The sequence below is a fragment of the Polypterus senegalus genome, chromosome 14 (assembly GCF_016835505.1).
Source record: "Polypterus senegalus isolate Bchr_013 chromosome 14, ASM1683550v1, whole genome shotgun sequence".
In the NCBI taxonomy this organism is placed as follows: domain Eukaryota; kingdom Metazoa; phylum Chordata; class Cladistia; order Polypteriformes; family Polypteridae; genus Polypterus; species Polypterus senegalus.
In genome coordinates this window covers 74196945-74218613 of record NC_053167.1, presented here as the reverse complement: position 1 = coordinate 74218613, position 21669 = coordinate 74196945, and the positions used below count along the sequence as shown (strand labels likewise).

The 21669-nt window shown below is 37.1% G+C and overlaps 1 protein-coding gene across 5 annotated transcripts in view; it reads right to left on the bottom strand.

Moving 5' to 3' along the window:
- Positions 1-21669, bottom strand: part of LOC120514466 (kynurenine--oxoglutarate transaminase 3-like) — a 69515-nt gene that overhangs the window by 22716 nt on the left and 25130 nt on the right. For all 5 annotated transcript variants that reach the window (XM_039734860.1, XM_039734858.1, XM_039734856.1 and 2 more), the window contains 8 exons: positions 16564-16708; positions 11777-11926; positions 9805-9891; positions 8985-9110; positions 8775-8895; positions 6552-6628; positions 5474-5563; positions 909-1095 (listed from right to left, as the gene is read on the bottom strand). In XM_039734860.1, the coding sequence (XP_039590794.1) occupies positions 909-1095; positions 5474-5563; positions 6552-6628; positions 8775-8895; positions 8985-9110; positions 9805-9891; positions 11777-11926; positions 16564-16708 (983 nt within the window). The remainder of the gene's footprint in view (positions 1-908; positions 1096-5473; positions 5564-6551; positions 6629-8774; positions 8896-8984; positions 9111-9804; positions 9892-11776; positions 11927-16563; positions 16709-21669) is intronic.

The following is a 21669-nucleotide window of genomic DNA, read 5'->3' as shown; positions in this document are numbered from 1 at the left end:
ACACACTGGTCAATAGGCTAGACTGAACCCCCAACAGACTATGACCCCGACAAACACAATCACGTCTCCCTGGATACAAACAAGCTCCTCCACCACTTGCCGCTCACGGTCAGTTATTGAACGTTGCTATTATAGCTCCGTATCAATGTTTATTGGACTACTCCCCTTTCAATTGATTTTTTTTTTTTTGAGGACTGGTGGTCCAGGTGTTCGACTAGTTTTTTTTTTGTTTTGCTTCACAAATGTGACAGTTCAATATAGCTGGTGGAGACTCTTAAAATTATAAGCATCAGAATTTTCAATTTTAAAATATCAGATACACTCCCTTTTTAATCTATTAATTTTACTCTGTTTGTATTTGTTTAGCACTGTTTCAGCATTTACGCAAAAATAAAATACGGCTACTATGTTTTAACCAGCCTATAAATTCTAGCATGTTGCTATCTTTCAAATTACGGTGTAGTTTTTTGTGGGTATGTGAATAACATAAAATTGTTTGGCACAGAATGTACAAAAGGTAAATTTTTATACAGTGGTACTGAGATACTGTGAATGGGTTTAGAAAATCTTCCATGTCTAATACACAATATCATAATGTATACGGTAGAGGTAGTTAGGTGCCCAGAGGGGACTGGGCAGTCTAATGGTCTGGAATCCCTACAGATTTTATTTTTTTCTCTAGCCATCTGGAGTTTTTTTTAGTTTTTTCTGTTCACCCTGGCCATTGGACCTTACTCTTATTCTATGTTAATTAATGTTGACTTATTTTATTTTCTTATTGTGTCTTTTATTTTTCTATTCTTATGTAAAGCACTTTGAGCTACATTTTTTTGTATGAAAATGTGCTATATAAATAAATTTTGTTGTAGTTGTTGTTGGTATATGTCAAAAATAGCATAATTTCTTACTTAGTCCTGAAACATCTACAACCATGAAGTAACCCCCTTCAGGAATAATTGGTTTCATTCCTGCTGCGTGGACAAATCTAGCCATTTGGTCTCTTTTTTCTTCAAGCAATTTGACAAGGCAATTGAAGTAACATTCTGGTTGATTTAAGAGACACAACTCCCGCCAAATACCTTGGGCCACTGCTTCCTGAAAATAGAAGAGAAGTTCACTTGCATCTTTCTTTTTATCAAAAATAACATTAAGCAGTACAAAAGTTAGGGATTGTTAACACCTTAGAATATTTGGGTCTACAAAGGAATCTTGGTTAAAATTTTCTCCCATGGTTCAAAGATCTGGTTTTGGTTTGACACTTGGTCCAAAGTTTCCCCAATATGTCCGACGTTGGTGTGTGCAAGAGCAAGACCAGCAATGGACTGAAGTAGAATTAATATTTGCTTCAAAACGTGTACATTACCCACTACTTCAGAAAAATGACTTACAAATGGAATGACACTTTAAAGAAAGCAAGCACCACTGTCACTGTAAAAAATGTAATTGACCAACTGTATAGCCAACTATAATTTATTTAAACAAACTTTAACTGCACCTCAACCACAGCTCTTCAACATGTTTGTTCACATCAAAATTTTAAAGCAATTGTTCTCATTCAATGTTACTGAAAAGACAGACTAGATAAAAGTTGCAGCAACTGTTTGAACTGAAAAGAGGGATGTACCGTATGTATCCTGATCTTTTATGTTACCTTGCATAAAAAAATCAACCTAATATGTATTATGAGGGTAAATCAAAAAGTAAAGACAATTTGAAAATTACACACAACAGATCCACAATAGATAGAGGGTGATGTTTGCAAAGGCTTAAGGGAAGTAAGAACAAACAAAGCACAGCGCTCTGCCGTTACTCTAGTTAAAGGTTAGGTCAAATGAACATGAAGCCAGGATTTCACCATTGTTAAACAATGTGCCACAGTATGATTTTTTTTGGGCAGAGAGAGTGAAACCTGTTGAAATTCACCAAAGGATACTGGCATAGGCAGATAAGTAAGCTGTTTGGGTACCCATCTTGCACAAACTTTATGGTTCCCCAAATCATTCATGCACTACTACATATTCAACGCGTCTTTTTTTGAGGAATTCTCTGACTTAATGTCAATTTTAATTACTAACTATGACACACTCCTAATAGTTGGCGACTTTAATCTCCATATAGATATTCAGTGTGATCTAAAAGTAAAAGAATTTATGAACCTCCTGGATTCTTTTGATTTGAGGCAGCTCGTAAATCAGCCTACACATAAAGCAGGTCATACGTTAGACTTAAGTGATTACTAAAGGATTGAAAGTTGATATAAAGCAGATCAGTGATATTGGTCTATCAGACCATTTTCTTCTACTTTTTAATATAGAAATAATGATAAAAAACACCCATGAGAAGCATATTGTTAATAAACGCTTCTTTGATTCAGCAGCAGCTTTAAAACTTACAAACATTCTAAGCAATCAGTCTGTTTATAGTGCCAACTATGATAGCGAGGATAATGTAAATAGTAAGGTGGAAAGATTTAATACTAAAGTGAGGGCTGCTGTTGACATAGTTGCACCTGAAAAGACAGTTAAAAAATCTTTTAGCATTGTTATACCATGGAAGACCCAAAGCGGAGCGTAAATGGAGGAAAACTAAACTAACTATCCAATATGAAATATTAAAAGTTAAAATAACAGAATACAACAACACTGTCCGTCTTGAGAGTAATCCCAGAGTCTTATTCTCTACAATTGATCGCCTAATAAACCAAGGTAACTCAAAGGAATGCCTCCTAAGTACTTCCAGTAAAACCTGTGAGGCTATCGCTGTATTTTTCAATCAAAATAATTAATGATATTAGAAATAACATAGTATATCCCTCCAACACTAAGGATCCTCCTAAACCCCAGCATTCTGTTATAAACAAATTAAACTCTTTCACTAGGATAGATTTACCTGATTTACAAAAAATAATATCTCAATTAAAACCCTCCACCTGCGTCCTTGATCCAATACCAACAAGGTTTTTCAAAGAAGTATCAGGTGTGCTAATTGATAATGTTCTTGACATAGTAAATTCGTCATTAGATACGGGGTCTTCCCAGACTGTCTTTAAGACTGCTGTAGTTAAACCCCTACTTAAGAAACATAATCTTGACCCCTCGGCTCCTGAAAATTTTAGACCCATCTCTAACCTGCCTTTCTTAAGTAAAGTTCTAGAGAAGGCAGTCATTATGCAGTTAAATGATCACCCAAATAAACATGCTATTCTTGATAAATTTCAGTCGGGTTTTAGAACAAATCACAGCACAGAAACTGCACTCGTTAAAGTAGTAAATGACTTGCGGGTAAATGCAGACAGAGGCCATTTATCTGTTCTCATCCTCTTAGATCTGAGTGCTGCATTTGACACCATTGATCATAATATTCTTAGAAATCGCCTTAGTCAATGGGTGGGCCTCTCTGGCAGTGTCTTAAATTGGTTTGAATCCTACCTGACAGGGAGAAAATTTTTGTTAGTTGTGGTAATTACAACTCAAGACACATGATATCCGATATGGTGTTCCACAAGGCTCTATCCTGGGTCCGCTGTTATTCTCAATCTACATGCTTCCGTTAGGTCAGATTATCTCAGGGCACAACGTGAGCTACCACAGCTATGCTGATGACACACAGCTGTACTTATCAATAGCACCTGATGACCCCAATTCTCTTGATTCACTAACACAATGTCTGACTTGTATCTCAGAATGGATGAATAGTAACTTTCTCAAGTTAAATAAAGAGAAAACTGAAATCTTAGTGATTAGCAATAATGGATACAATGAGGCTATTAGAAATAAACTGGATACATTAGGATTAAAAGTCAAGACGGAGGTAAAAAGCTTAGGGGTAATTGTTGACTGTAATCTGAATTTTAAATCGCATATTAATCAGATCACTAGGACAGCATTTTTTCACTTAAGAAACATAGCAAAAGTTAGACCTCTTATATCTTTGAAAGATGCTGAGAAATTAGTTCACGTGTTTTGTTTTCAGTCGACTAGATTACTGTAACGCACTCCTCTCAGGACTACCCAAAAAATACATAAATCGTTTCAACTAGTGCAGAATGCAGCTGCTAGAATCCTAACTAGGAAAAGAAAATCCCAACACATTTCTCCAGTTTTAATGTCACTACACTGGTTACCTGTGTCATTCAGGATTGACTTTAAAATTCTGCTTATGGTTTATAAAGCCTTAAATAATCTCGCCCCATCTTATATATCGGAATGTCTGACACCTTATATTCCAAATCGTAACCTCAGATCCTCAAATGAGTGTCTCCTTAGAATTCCAAGAACAAAACTTAAAAGAAGTGGTGAGGCGGCCTTCTGCTGCTATGCACCTAAAATCTGGAATAGCCTGCCAATAGGAATTCGCCAGGCTGATACAGTAGAGCACTTTAAAACACTGCTGAAAACACATTACTTTAACATGGCCTTTTATAACTTCAATTTAACTTAATTTAACTTAATCCTGATACTCTGTATGTTCAATTCATCATAATAACTATTCATGGTGGCTCTAAAATCTGTACTGACCCCTACTCTCTCTTCTGTTTCTTTTTCCGGTTTCTTTGTGGTGGTGGCTGGCCCACCTCCACCTACTCAAAGCTTCATGATGCTCCAACAATGATGGATGGATTAAAAGGCAGAAGTCTACGTGACCATCATCATCATCAAGTCCTTCCGTGAAAACCCTAAATCCAAAGAGGACTGTTTTCATTTATGTTAGGTAGAATGCCCAGAGAGGACTGGGCGGTCTCATGGTCTGGAATCCCTACAGATTTTATTTTTTCTCCAGCCGCCTGGAGTTTTTTGTTTTTCTGTCCCCCCTGGCCATTGGACCTTACTCTTATTCTATGTTAATTAATGTTGACTTATTTTGTTTTTTTATTGTGTCTTTTATTTTTCTATTCTTTATTATGTAAAGCACTTTGAGCTATTGTTTGTATGAAAATGTGCTATATAAATAAATGTTGTTGTTGTTGTATATACAGATCCATATTTAATATCCAAATGTGCGGAAACAGCGGAAAATGTAATCTGTCAGTCTTCATTGATGAATGCATTCGACATGTTGATGTGGGCTTGTGTGTGCAATATTGATGATTGACCAGACTGAACTTCATTGGTTACCCTTGTTTTTCTTGCTTTAAAACTTTCCACACATTTATAAACTTTTCATTCAGACATGCTGTTTTCAGTTCTGTACTGAACCAATGTCCTTCAGTGAATTTTAGTAGGGGTCACTCCCCCTGTCCAAACATATCTCATTACAGCACGGTGTTTAACAATGGTGCAGTCTTGCAGTGAAGCTTTCATGTTCATTTGACCTTTTAACTAGACTAATAGTGTTTTAAAGACTGCTAACTTCTAGAGTAGTATTTTTCTACATTAACTTACAGCTGTATATGTTTATTCATTTAAATATTTAAACCTCTATACTGCTGCACCAATCGCAACACTTCCCCAAAAGTAATCATGAAAAATGTTACCTGTAAAGGAGTTGGACAAGTATAAAGGGCATTCTGGTGAACAGTTTGAAGATGTTTTATTAAATGCTCAGGGCCAATTGCCCAACCAAGCTAAAAAAATAAAATACAAAAACACTATTACTTGCCTGAATTTCATTAGATAAATGCGTAAAGGCACATCTAAAATGGAATAGTAGACTCGTAATTACTTATGGTTGATGTGCATCTGTCAAAACTACAGGTACTGTATATTCATGTTTTACATATGTTTCCATAAGATATAAACAACACAACTGCTGTAGAAGATTTCCATTTTAGTAATGCATCCTATAGATAACTGAAATGAAAAACATAATGGTTTCAAGTGCACATAAACTATTAGGTCAAAATTATAAGTGAGTTAACAAGGTAATTCAGATTTTAAAAAGTGTCTACTTTTAATAGTAGCCTCCATAAAAATACCTATATTTTGAGAACAAAAAGCTTCATGGTATGTTAAATAACATAAGGAATTAAAAATAAGTAACACAAAAAATGCAAGTTAGTTTATTTCTTAATCAAATTCAGAGTCAAAGGAGACCAGAAACCATCACAGCACAACTGGGCACATGGCAGGAACCAGCCCATCACAGAGAAGACTCACATACACTCATTGATGAGAAGACTCATTTTTACCATCTCACTCACAATGGACAAATTTACAATTGCAAATTTATCTATCATTTACATCTTTAGGATGTAGGAGGAAAATCAGAGTTCTCTGAGAAAAATCCACACAGATATAAGGAGAATACCCAAATTCTGTACAAATGGACAGTAACCAGGTATAGGATTTCTAACCGAAGACACGAAATGCTTGAAGCAGCAGTTCTAACCACTGCACATTTATAAAAAATAATTTAAATACTTAAGACCACACTGTAATTTAGGGTAGACCTATACGAACAATTAATATCACATTATGTACTGTTCTATAGTAGTTACATGTCAAAAAAAAAATCTGGTTCTAAGTTGAAACGTACGATGTACATTTATACTGGTAAAGTTTCCAGCTCACACTTTTAGAAAATAAATTAATAACAACATTAGTCATGTTTACCTTCCAACCTGTTACGCCAAATGTCTTTCCTGCACTTCCTACTGTTACTGTTCTATCCCACATTCCTGAAAGCATACCTGTAAACAGCAGAAAACAATTCAAAGCAACAGTTCATTAAACATCCATACATCCATCCATTATCCAACCCGCTATATCATTAAATATGTACTTACAATATGATCTTTAGCAGCAGCTTTAACTGCTACATAAAACCCAGAAAAGAAAAAAAAAAAAAAAAAGAATTGGAGAAATGTGTTGGGGAGGATTTAGATGGTAGACCGTATAATGTAATTATGTAGTCAAAATGAGAAGTTTATTCTTTTTCTGGGTTAAAAATGGAAACGATAATGTTCCAGCAGTATTTATTTTTCAATTTGTAAACTTATTCAAGGATTTATTGCTGCTTCATACATGGTATTTTGGAGGAACACAAGCTACCAAGTACTACAGTTGTGTGCCACACCATAGGAGCTTCAAACCAAATATGCATGATAAAATTGGGTGGAAAGAACATTGTGGACTACTGTATGTTGCACTGAATGACATAGTCTTATCAAAATATCTATGACATTTCAAAGCTAAAAATTAACTTATTAAAACAGCATTATCATAGAAATACATATACTATACATTCATAAGCAAAAACATTATTCAATATGTAAGTGTGTATGTAATGTTGCTTTACAGGAAAATAAGACCACAGATTTGAATTCCACTTTGACTATAAAACACATATAAAGGGTGAAGCTAGTAAGCCTTTTTTTTAATGGGGGAAAAAAAAGAGGTATGGTTAACTTTTATACCAAAGTATGAACACAATCATTCCACTACTAAAAATATCTGTGTTCCTTTTATAGGCAGAACGTCACAGGCTTTTTTGAGATTAAGCTTTGAAATAATGGTGGTAAACTACAGGATGGTTGACAAGGTAAATTATTAAAAGTGTATGCTGCCTCAGAAAATCTGTGCATTCAGTTTACTAAATCAGAAAAGCTGAGCAATCCCAATAACTACATATGTGCAGTGATACGCATGGATTGAAATATTTGTCTTTTTATGACAGCTATAAAACTGACAGTTAACCGGTTCAAAAATATCTGATAAAGACCAGACTGTGCAAAATTCAGTTTAGCTTGGCCCAATGTCTGCTCTTAATTAATGCAAAGGACTCAATCAAATAGAGCTCAATTACTGCATACAGCACTTTAATTTTTTTTAATGTCACTACAGCTTCTGGTTTTCTGCTATAACAATGATCTACTACAGCAATGATTCTCAGAGCAAAGAGAGCAGGCTGATTTCTAATGGAGCTGTAGAAACTTCTGTAACAGTTACAGAGATTAATCAGTATTCAGAGTTTAGGTGCTCCCTTGCAAAGACTTATAGTATGCAGACACAAATAATAATATTAACTTGAGTAACTTAATATGACAGATCTGGAGTTGTGTAAATAATTTACAGTGCTTTGCAAATAGTACTCAGAATCTAGATTCAGTATCTATGCATTAAAATAGAGATTCCACAGCATAGGGAATAAATACATATGCAAACTTTGTATTTTATTTGTATTGCAACAAGTTAGAAGAGCACTGTCACTATATGGCCATTTTAAATGGTCATGGATAGGAATTTAGACACTTTAGGGTAGTAAATAGCATGAACACGGCCAAACTAGGTTCTTAAAAGGTAATAAAAGATGTCATGTAAGTGTGACAAGAATGAAAAATTAGTGGGGCATGTCCAGTGAGAGTGAAGGGTGCCATGAAAGGGCTACAAACAGGGAACCATGTGTTTGACTGGGTATCATGAATCCTAATAATTTATACATTTATTACTTTATATGAACTTGAATATGCAGACTTTTATTTTTAAGACAGTGATTAAATGTTTTACCTAAAGTTGTTGCTTCTAAAAAATTAGTTTCTTAAATCATTTAAAATTAGCACAATTAAACTGAAAGTAAAATTGGGAATAGGCAGCATATTCTAAAAATAACACATCATTAAGTTTTTTACTTGCATAAGCAGTATGTTAAAAAAAGTTGTCACTTACATAATATAAAAGAAGTATAATTTCCTGACCACATTTTTTCTCCAATACTAAACCTAAAAACTGGTCATGAATATTAACGAATGAATTATATAAATACATAATCCTATTAATATATTTCAATTATTCATATCTTACATTTCATTGCTGTACAATGCTAATAAAAAAATATACCAATTTTTGTATGTTTTCTCCCGCTGTATACTAGCCATTCATAAACTTCATCACTGATGCACAAAGTATCATGTTTAATGCATAAGTCAGCAATTTCCTGAAGTTCTTCCTTGGTAAAGATCTGATTTAAAAAAAAAACACATAAAAATGTTCAATATTGTTTCACACAAAATTCATAGATATAAATTTGAGGGGGAAAAAAACGCATACCTTTCCTAATGGGTTGTTTGGATTGTTAATTATTATGGCTTTAGTCCTTGGGCTAAATTTACTTGCTAGTTCCTCTGGATCCAGTACCCAGTGAGCACTAGAGATGCTGTCACCTTTTGTCCTTTTCTAAATATAAAAAAGAAAATTATCGTACTAATTTGAATTAGGCATGACTGTTGAATACTCACAGAGGCACGTAGAGTGAAATAAAGTTTACTAACAATCAGATTTACTTTTAAATAACAGATTACTCTAATCTACTATAACTATAAATTGAATAATTCAAGATAGTGAAATACATACTGGTAGTTTGCACTGTTTCTGTTTTATACCTGACAGAGGACAGTACAATGGCATAGTATAGTGATAAAATAGTTGGGATTGCTATTTTATACATTTTGTGCTTGTTCAATATTTGTGTGCAGTTTTCATATCCTACCCATTTTTCAGTGTGTATTCCAGCTTTCCTTCCTTGTCCAAAAGGTGTGTGCGTGTGTGTGTTACACGGAGTGGTGACTCTAAGTTATCCCGTAAGTGTACAAATGAGTGAGTTGCTTTCTACCTTGTACTCATGTGCTGCCAAGATACAATACAACCCACACAAGTTTTGAGAATGTTATAAAATAGAGAACAATTTTTAATGACATTTTTGAAAATACAAAGTATAACATAATTAAGTTAGGCCATGAGTTGGCTCTTCTGTTAATTTACTTTAATCCCGTAAACAAGAGGAATTACAGTTATGTAGATTTTCTCATAATCCTAAACATGCATCTAATTCACAATAAACTTTTCAAAAGCACCTTCTGAATTTACTCACAAGTGTCAAAGGAATCAGGACTGGGTGAGCACCTGCCATTTTAATCATTGGAATATAACAATCATAAAATGGTTCAATAATTATCACCTAAAATGGAAAACATAATTCAAATAAAAGTGCAAAATAAGAAAACTTGATAAAAAATTGATGTTTTAACATATTACATATGAATTATTTACTCTAAAAAAATTGCTATTAACATCCTAATTACTCATTAAACTGAGTACATTTTCTGCAAAAATATTTAATAAAACATTTGAAACAGGTATATTCTCAATGTCTATAAAATACACCCATAAAACAAACATACAAATATACAGTACAACAGTTTAAAATCAAACTGAAACAAAGTTGCATGGAGCATTTTCTTTCTAAGATTTCTGCAAATTAAGTTTGAACAATCTGGGGAAAGTTTTGACTTTTAAAATAAACTCTAAAGTAGAATGTTCAACATTTAATACGTCACAGTTTCTCAATTTTTAGTGCACTAAAGCCAAATCAATTTTTTAAACAAACAGATGAATAACACATAAGCATCATTTCTACTCTGAGATCCTCCAGTATGGCAATGCCCCTCACTCTGTCACATATTCAGTATAGTATAAATGTAAAATTAATTAGAAGTTTCAAATTTATTCTGATTCATTCACTTTAATAGAGAAACTCAAGGGATTTGACAAAACAAATCATTTGTCTATCAATAATTGCCATGATGTAAAATTTATAAAGGTTGTACGCATCTAGTGAAGGAAGTAGAACAAATTATATAGAAGTGTTATCTCTACTGTATTAATTGTACTGATTATTTTTGTTTAGCCAGTCTTTTATTAAGTCTACTCTGTATCTGTTAAGAAATTTAGAATGGATGTGTTGTTACATATAAGAGATCTGATTTTCAAATTAAAAAAATGTCTACAGGCCTCAGTAATTTTATTTTTTAACAATTCAGCTCACATAGAACAGCTGCAAATTCAACCAAAAACCACTCCTTATATACTATATATAGTATAATGTTTCTCTGTTTGGGATCTTATTAAGTGTTTATGTTGCACTTCTGTTCTTCATATGATGTTGTACTTGCAGTTAATTTGTAATGTGTTAAACCTAACCTATTACCCTAATAAAAGTAAGCTGAACTGAATTTTTGTTCACACTGATTCTACCAGCCGGTAAGATTAAATTATATCCCAATTATGAAAATTAATTAAAATTCCTTTTCTAGTTCCCATAAATTATTTCAAAACAGAATAAACTATACTGAAAGTAAGGAAATGCCATTTTCATTTGATTAGCTGAAAATTATATTGATTTGTCATTTTTAGTGCATTGTATTTACAAGATGGATAGTTATCTCAAAGTAATGAAGAATGGCTTGCAAGAGCACAAAGTACAGTCCAGCAAAAAAAAGAGACACGGCAGATAGGTACCATATCATTAAAAGTAAAGTCCTGCAAGTGAAACCTCTGGCAGCACTAAATTAGGGTTGAGAAAGTAGACCCTTGGAAGGAATGATAAGCAGGTCTCACATGAGACTAGGGGGCAGGAAACACACCAAGGACTAAGAATGCATAACAAAAGCAAAAAGACCTGCTGGCAGTTCAGGTTCCCAAGTCAAGGAAATAGGGACTAGGTTGTCTACGTAAGTGCGATATATAGGTAGAGTGGCACTGACAGGCCTCTATTTCACTCACTCACTAAAACATTTAAACATGGCACAATGCTTATATGTTACAATAAATAAACAGAATTGTAAAATATTTCTCTGCTGCACTATTTTGTTGTACCCTTTTGCCCAAGTGTGTTCAAGGATTATGCACAATAGCTAATGAATAATTTTTATTGAACTGTAGATAACTGAATATAACAAAAATGAACAGAACTGAAATAGGGTTGGAACCTAACATTCTGCAGCATCACCAAAAAGTGATGGAACTAGATTAAACAAATAAATAAATAAACACATTTTACTTACTTCGTCTCCTTCTTCAATTAGCCCTTGTATTGTGCTAAATAAACAGCCATAAGCTCCAGTGGACACCAGAATTTCTTTCTGTGGATCAATTTCACGATTACATACTTTACCATATAACTGGGCAAGTGCTTTAACCAAAGAGGGATGACCCTTAAAAGGACAAGGAAACAAATAAGACCCTTAAGCACAAAATTCTGGCATGCAACAGTTATCAACAATGCACAAATAGTGACTGTATTCAACACCTAACATTACTTAACAATTAAAATGACTCCCACCTAACCTCTAACCGAGTAAACAGATTAAACAAGTAATGAGTAATTGCTATATTTGATCAAATAAGAAGAAACAGTTTTACTGTTGTACAATGTGCAGTGCAATTCAAAATGCCATGTTCATAGCAATAAATGATATTTTTTGTTAGTGTTTTAGAAAGTATGCTTATTTGAACTGTTTATCATTTATAAGAACATTTTGGATATACAGTATTTCTATATTTTTTAAATTAAATATTACACAATTAAAAAATTAGTTTACCTAAATCACTATTTTAGTTTTGATGATCAATAACAATTCAATCACAGATAACAGATAAAAGACACATATTTTAAATATTAGTTATTTGTGCATCTTCCAGTTTGAAAAAAAATTTTTGTTAATGAAGTTTACACTTGAAAAATTCCTTTAGCATAAACATTGCTTTTGTTTTTGTAAACCTTTTCATTAGTAGTTCCAATAGCCAGAACACTAAAAGGAGAATATCATGCAGAAATTAATGGTTTTGAAGAGACAACAGGGAAAAAAATTAATTAATTTAGATATGGCACTTTTATGGTTTAATCTAGGTTTTACAAACTTGTGAATGTAAAAATGGTAAGAAACAAATAAAACACACAAAATAAGTACGTTCAATTAAAACTGTGGCCTGCAGAAAAACTGAAAAGAAAAGCAAATAAGAGATAGAGATAAAATAACTGTACTGTAACATTTTAATATATATATTTATATAACTAACATGTCAAATTTAATATTATTATAACTAAACCACTTTTTTGAAAAAACTAACATCAGCAGAATGTAAATTGGCAAACCAGTTAGATTTATAGTAATGATAAGCAGAGTTTTCTGCTATGAATGGTATTTAAGAAATTATCGTATTTTTCACTCCATAAAACGCACTCCCCCCCCCAAAGAAGAGTTGCACATTATCGCTGAGTCGGACTTTTTCAGAATCTGATTTTGTTGAGAGTGATCAGAAGATCGAGTAAGAGAGTGAGGAACTGGCATCAGCTGATCGGAAACCAGCCGATGCACCTATGGCAAGGTTCGTGGCGAAGGAATACCCAGACATTGATCCATAGGAGCCAAACTGGCTACCGGACTTCACAAGACAGCATGGTTTGCTGTTGGACTCGACAGATTACCAGCCGCTGGACTACTGCAGGCTGTTCTTTCCTGAGGCTGCTTTCAACTACTGTCAGACAAGACAAACAGATATGCAGAGCAGTTTTTTGAATCGCGGGCTGCGCTTGCACAGCATTCTTGTTTTTCAAAGTGGAAGCCCATAACAAAAGACGAGATGAAGGGCTTTGTGGCATTACAAATAGAGATGGGACTAGACTGGCGATATAACTTCAGGAAGCATTGGTCCAAACGTGCTTTGTCCACTGGTCACTTTGGACAGGTTATGCCGCGTGATAGGTAGGTACTTATGCAAAGTGAATGTGAGCAACTGAGGTTCATAAATTCTGACACTAGCGATGAGGAGTTCTTGGGGTTTCCAGAAAACTAGAAGAGTGCTTGAACCTTAAAGTTTCTCCTCATTTGTTAATGACAGTGATGATGGTTCTTAATACCGCTGGTTGAAATATTATTCTGCTATATTTTATTAAATATTAGTACACCATTTGGTTCAGAATATTTTTTTTTCTTGTTTTCCTCCTCTAAACCTAGGTGCCTCTAATGGTCAGGTGCGTCTTAAGAAGCGAAAAATACAGTGCATTTTCTAGACTATAAAAATGCAGCAAATAAAACAAAATGTCTCTGTATATGGTTTGACATACTAAAAAGTTTTGATAAAGCAGTTTTTTTTAGTCAGCACTGTTAAAAAAACACTAGGTTTTACAATATAAAGACTTTTATTTACCAAATTATTCTCTCTTTTTTCTGCATATTCTTTACTTTTTATGCCTGCTTTGAAGCTATTTGGGTGACTATGCTGTAAAATAATACTCACACTAATAAAAGCAAAAATGCACATATGAAGTAAGTATACTTTTTTCCCTTTTATAAGAAATGATCCTGGTCATATAGTAATGTAACTAGTGTGTCTTATAAAATAAAAGAAGTTGTTAATAAAATGTAAGGAACATATTCAACTTGAAATTAGTGTTTCCATAATGAACTTGAAATTACATCTACCAGCAAAAAGCCATCATTCATACTTTCATTGAATACAGTGGAACCTTGGGTCACGAACGTCTCGGAACTCGTACACGTACGTTTGGTTATGACCAAAAAGTTCGCCAAACTTTTGCATCTGTTCAGGACCACACACTTGAGTAACGAACAAGCCAGTTTCCCTTCTGGTTCGTACATGCCAATGATTTCTGCACGTGTTCAGTGTCTACCTGTACATTGTTCTCAGTCAGATGTGTGTGCATTCGCTGTGAACTGTTTGTGCTCTATTTCGTGTGCTTTTACATTAATTTTGCAATTAACCATGGCCTCTAAGCAAGAGTGGCAGCTTTGGTGAGAAGAAGGGTTCGAAGAAAATTGAAATCGAATTAAAGAAAAAAAATATTGAAAAGTATGAGCATGGCGTTCGTGTTACTTATCTTGCCGCTGAGTACAAGAAGTAAAAATCTACGATTTCAACTATTCTAAACACCATATAGTCAGGACATTGCACTTTTTTGTAAAGACAAGCAGAAAGAGAACAGAAAACAGCTGTGGCCTTAAAGAAACACAAAGTAACTTACTGTGCCACAGTAAGAAGCACCAAAAGGTCCATCATAGAAGTCCAGCTCAGGTCATATACCAAAAGGTACACAGAAGCAGTCTACATGTTTTATTAGGAAACCCCAAAAGACAAGTTAACATTTATCTGAAGTAAACAGATATTTTCATTTTCAAAATGTGAACTTGTTTTTGCTCTTGTTTTACAATTTTTCCAGAAGTAATATATGCAAAGCACTATTTAAAAATCTAACATGGATTTCACTAGTCAACTGTCATTTAACTAAATTTTGATGCAGATAACTACACACTAGCATGGGCTTTTTCCAGGTACAATGGTTTCCTTCTAAATCCCTGTGCTTTTTAAGTTAAGTTGACCTAAAACTCTAAATATCCCTGAAAGAGTGAGGGTGCGCAAATTGAATGAACTCTGCAAGTCACTGGTGCAGTGGTGCTTCTAAACTACCTCTCTTCTCACTTAACAGTGTTAGTATTTGCCTTCTGACATGAGCAGGAAACATGTTCTGGTATCAGAAACTTGGGTTGTGTTTCTCAGGTATGAAACAAAGATTGTTAAGTACCTGTTAAAAGTTTAAATAGCTTAGTGGACGATACTTTAAGAACTTGCAAAAGTCTATAGGTTTGAAATTAAAAACTGACTTTTTGATGTTTTATTTGCAACAGTTAATGTAAAGCATCTAATGTACTATATTGTTTTACACTTGTAGTGCTTGTGCCACTGTGCTGAAGTACAATATTACTGGACAATAATAGGGGTACCTGGTGCCAGAGTGACATAAAGTACACGTAGTCATTAAATACATTTCCCAGGGGAAAGATTTTTACTTCAAACCAACATTTCACTGACTAAACCCAAAGTGGGGAGAAACTTTGCAAACCTGTGCAAATCCAAAACTGCCTCCTAGGGGCACCTCTAACTTTTGCAAGGGAGAATCTTTTCTATTGAGACATAGCCTATTGTCTTCACCCAGACAAATGTGAAATCTGTGTAAAATTTGGAGGGGACAGTTTCAGCGGTGTGGAATTGCATACTAGACAAACACGCATTTAACCCTATAAAATTTATTGCATAGAGGAGGTTAGATAGGATGGTAAAGTACTGTATATACTTTCAAAGCGTAACATTCTCAATACTCAGAACATGTCATATTGAGACAGAGAACTACTGCATTTTCAACACTCATCTTATTACAAGGAGACAAGTGTCCTATATCGTTGTACAACATTTAACTACTTATTCACAGTCTAGTTAACTGTGCTAGCTAGCTAACATATTTTTCCTGAAAACTGTATACTATTATTAAGGACAAATTTACAAATCATCACTTTAACACATACTGTAGTCATATATTCTTACTTCTTAATGTATTTTAAAAATGCTATACTCAATGTGTGCTGGTGAAGGCTGGGACACACTTTTCATACCAATGATATGGAGAACTAAAATGTATTTCTGAGCCATAGGGTTTTTTTGGTTTTTTTTTTGGTAGGAGTGGGTCACACATAGCTCTTATAAGACAACACAATGGAACATTAACTTAATCACTGGTTTTTGATTTTATTAACATCTTACACAGTTACACCCTCTTTACCTTTGGTCATGGTTCTATCATGATATCTCTTTAGATGCTCAGTTCCAGCTCATGAGCCAAGCAATCTCAACATTATATGTTTTGCAAGAACATTTTTACAAGATGTAAAATAAAGTGATCCAACAATTTGGAAGACAAAATGGTTTCACTCATATTAATGTCTGTACTGAATGAATATATAGATATAAAAGATATATAATATGCCACAGTACTTACAAAGCTACGCGTGTACTGATTCAGCTGGTCGACTGATGCAGCCTTAGCCAAGGCCTCCTTAATATAATCAGGGGGAGGAATATCTGGAAAACCTTGGCCAAGATTCACAATCGAAGGATCAGCAGCCACAGATGTAAACTGAACCCTTAAAAGAAACACAGTTAAGGATCAAGACACAGAATGTGAAGATATTTATGGGGCAAAGCTTAAAAGGTATTTTTTTCATTTTAGTTTCAATAAAATTAGACATGGGACATGACATACACTGCAGTACCAAAATGCCATTGATCTTGTCTGCCCATTTTGAATGTTACAAATTTTAAACTTATTACATCGGGGCTAATAATCACGTCATTATTACAAGAAATAACTGAAATAAAAAATTACATTTTCATTTATCTATCATCCATCCTGAACCTAGTTTTTCCATTAAAATCCTAGCATAATTGAATGCGACACTAGAAATGTAGCCAAAGCATAAGAGTTTGTAACCCCACCACATACACACATAACCTTACCTCACTAAGAGTTTTCCGTTAACCCAACCTGGAGTCTAGAATAAAACTGTTGACTGCAGAAAAAAACTACTGTATGTAGGCATCAGGAGAATGTGGAAGCTTTGTTATATGTTCAGATATTGTTTGTGAATTTTTGGTTTAATTGTGACTTATCATATGCCCTACAAGGCTTTAAAATAACTAGTTGTTTATTTAGTATGTTGTCATGCATGCATGTCAGAGGGTCACCTTCCAGGCTCAGCAGAGGTAAGCACCACCACCCCAAGACACGAGGGGGTGCTGTTGCTGACATTATTGTCTGTTTTTCTGCCCACAGCCCTGAGAAACTGCCCAATGAGGGCAACTGACTTGATCCAGCGACTATAAAGCTTAGATGCACTCACAAGGTGTTGTCTCAGTTTTGGAAGAGCAGATCACTGGATGGTGCTCTGACCTGATCCTGTGACACCGCTAAAGAGCTTTACTCTCCTTTTTGCTAAATAGGCAATACAGACAGTGTGTGTGTTTCCATGACTACCTCCCTACAAAAAACTAAGCATGTGCTCTGTGCTCTGCACAGAAGGTACTGGACGCCTGTGTCAAGAAGGCAAACCACCTTAACCCACAGGCAAAAGCCTGGCTTAAAAACCTACTGGAGTTGCCCCTGGTGAGAGGCGCAGAGCGGGTGTGGGCATACTTATTGCCCCCCAACTTGGAGCCTGTTCATTGAGGTTTACCACGGTGGACGAGAGGGTAGCCTCCCTCTTCCTTTGGGTGGGGGGAGGGGACCTACCTGCTGTTTGTGCGTATGCGCCGAGTACCCACCCTTTTTGGAGTCCCTGGAGAGAGTACTAGAGGGCATACCTTCTAGGTACTCCCTCATACTGCTGAGAGACTTCAATGCTCACATGGGCAATGACAGTGAGACCTGGAAGGGCGTAATTGGGAGGAATGCCCCGATCTGAACCCGAGCGGTGTTTTGTTATTGGACTTCTGTGCTCGTCACGGATTGTCCATAATGAACACCATGTTCAAGCAAAGGGGTGTTCATATGTGCACTTGGCACCAGGACACCCTAGGCCTCAGTTCGATGATCGACTTTGTGATCGTGTCGTCAGACTTGCGGCCACATGTCTTGGACACTCGGGTGAAGAGAGGGGCGGAGCTGTCAACTGATCACCACCTGGCGGTGAGTAGGCTTCGATGGTGGGGGAGGATGCTGGTCAGGCCTGGTAGACCCAAAAATGTTGTGAGGGTCTGCTGGGAAGGTCTGGCAGAGTCCCCTGTCAGAAATAGCTTCAACTCACACCTCCGGCAGAACTTCGACCACATCCTGAGGAAGGTGGGGGACATCGAGTCTGAATGGGCCATGTTCTGTGCCTCTATTGTTGAGGCGGCTGACCAGAGCGGTGGCCATAAGGTGGTCAGTGCCTGTCATGGCAGCAATCCCCGAACTCATTAGTGGACACCGGCGGTGAGGGATGCCGTCAAGCTGAAGAAGGAGTCCTATAGGACCCTTTTGTCCCGTGGGACTCTAGAGGCAGTTAATAGGTACCGGCAGGCCAAGCGGAATGCGGCTTCAGTGGTTGCCGAGGCAAAAACTCGGGAGTGGGAGGAGTTTGGGGAGGCCATGGAGAACGACTTTTTAGACAGCTTCGAGGAGATTCTGGTCCACCGTCCGGCATCTCAGGAGGGGGAAGCAGTGCACTGTCAACACTGTATATGGTGGAGATGGTGCGCTGCTGACCTCGACTCGGGACGTTGTGGGTCGGTGGGGAGTACTTCGAAGACCTCCTCAATCCCACTAACATGCCTTCCAATGAGGAAGCAGAGCCTGGGGACTCGGAGGTGGGCTCCCCCATCTCTGGGACTGAGGTCACCGAGGTGGTCAAAAAACTCCTTGTTGCCAGGGCCCCAGGGGTGTGTGAGATACGCCCGGAGTTCCTCAAGGCTCTGGATGTTGTAGGACTGTCTTGGTTGACACGTCTCTGCAACATCGCATGGACATCGGGGACAGTGCCTCTGGATTGGCAGACCTGGGTGGTGGTCCCCCTCTTTAAGAAGGGGGACTGGAGGGTGTGTTCCAAATACAGAGGGATCACATTCCTCAGCCTCTCTGGAAAAGTCTATTCGGGGGTTATGGAGAGGAGGGTCCATTGGATAGTCATACCTCAGATTCAGGAGGAACAGTGTGGTTTTCGTCCTGTTCACGGAACAGGGTGTTTGCCCAACCAGTCTACATGTGGTTTGTGGTCTTGGAAAAGGCATTCGACCGTATCCCTCAGGGAATCCTGTGTGTGGGGTGCTCCGGGAGTATGGGGTACTAGACCCCCTAATAAGGGCTGTTTGGTCCCTGTACAATCGGTGTGAGAGCTTGGTCCGCATTGCCAGCAGTAGTCGAACCCGTTTCCAGTGAGAGATGGACTCCGCCAGGGTTGCCCTTTGTCACCGATTCTGCTCATAACTTTTATGGACAGAATTTCCAGGCGCAGCCAGGGTGTTGAGGGGGTCTGGTTTGGTGGACTGAGGATCAGGTCACTGCTTTTTGCAGATCATGTTGTCCTGTTTGTTTCATCAGGCCGTGCAGACTTATAAATATCTGGGAGTGCAGCTGGATGACAAATTGGACTGGACTGCCAATACTGATGCTCTATGTAAGAAAGGTCAGAGCAGACTATAATTTCTGAGAAGGTTGGCATTCTTCAACATCTGCAGTAAGATGCTGCAGATGTTCTACCAGACGGTTGTGGCGAGTGCCCTCTTCTACGCAGTGGTGTGCTGGGGTGGCAGCATAAAGATGAAAGACGCCTCACGCCTGGACAAACTTGTTAAGAAGGCAGGCTGTATTGTAGGAGTAAAGTTGGACAGTTTAACATCTGTGGCAGAGCGACGGGCATTAAGCAAACTCCTGTCAATCATGAAGAATCCACTGCATCCACTGAACAGTGTCATCTCCAGGCAGAGGAGTAGCTTCATTGACAGACTTTTGTCACTGTCTTGCTCCACTGACAGACTGAGGAGATCGTTCCTCCCCCACACTATGTGACTCTTCAATTCCACCCGGGGGAGTAAATGCTAACATTAATTTTATTTTTATTTTTTCATTTTTTCATTTTTATTACTATTTAATTTAATATTGTTTCTTTGTATCAGTATACTGCTGCTGGATTATGTGAATTTCCCCTTGGGATTAATAAAGTATCTATCTTCAGCTCTCTCTGATTCGGTTCGCAGCTGATGTGAAGTGGCTGGGATGGGTATCAACACCTCCAAATCCGAAACCATGGTTCTCAGCCGGAAAAGTGTGGAGTGCCCTCTCAGGGTTGGGAGTGAGATCCTTCAAGAAGTGAAAGAGTTCAAGTATCTCGGGGTCTTGTTCAGAAGTGAGGGAAGAATGGAGCGTGAGATCGATAGGCGGATCGGTGCGGCATCCGCAGTGATGCGGGCTCTGCATCGGTCTGTCGTGGTGAAAAAGGAGCTGAGCTGTAAGGCAAAGCTCTCAATTTACCAGTCGATCTATGTTCCTACCCTCACCTATGGTCATGAGCTATGGGTAGTGACCTAAAGAACGAGACTGCGAATACAAGCGGTTGAAATGAGTTTCCTCCGCAGGGTGTCTGGGCTTTCCCTTAAAGATATGGTGAGAAGCTCAGTCCTCCGGGAGTGGCTCAGAGTAGAGCCGCTGCTCCTCTGCATCGAGAGGAGTCAGATGAGGTGCCTCCTGGATGCCTCCCTGGTGAGATGTTCCGGGCACGTCCAACCAGGAGGAGGCCCCGGGGAAGACCCAGGACACAGTGGAGGGACTACGTCTCCTGGCTGGCCTGAGAACGCCTCGGGATTCCCCGGAACAGCTAGAAGAAGTGGCCGGTGAGAGGGATGTCTGGGCATCTCTGCTCAAACTGCTGCCCCCGCAACCGACTTTGGATAAGCGGAAGAGGATGAATGGATGGATGGCTAGAAATGCAACAGCAATGCCACCTACCCAAGTCAGTGTTGAAAGACTATTTTCAGCTCTAAATATAATCAAGTCAGATTTAAGAGGTTCTATGAAAGAGGATCTGGCAGAAGCAATTCTGTTTCTTTGAACACTGCATTGAGTTAATTTTGGATTGCATTAAACAGCTATTCTACTCTACAACTGTATTCCAAGTTTAATATATTAACTGTTTTTTCTTCATGTAGTTAAGCTTTGTTTTTGTTTTAAATTTACCGAAGAATGTGGTTTATATTTTTTTGAACTGGTAAAGTTCCTGTTCCCGATTTTTATGCATGCTACTACTTTATAGCCACTTGATAAAAACAATAAATAAAACCTTATTGTTTTCATTTTTTTGTTTTTTGTTTAACTGGCCAATACGGTAGAGAGTCAGCTTCATAGCCAGTAGTTATGTGGTTAAATGAAGTGTATGTTACCTTCCTTCAATCAACATGGAAAATACATTAGCATATTAAATACAGAGGAGTTAGAGTCGGGGAGTTGGAGTCAGAATAACCGGAAACTAAGGAGTCGGAGTCGAAGAATTTATCTAACGACTCCACAGCCCTGCTAAAAACAGAATTACTGTATGTGAACAGCCTGAGAAAACCACATTACATGTACCCCTCCTTG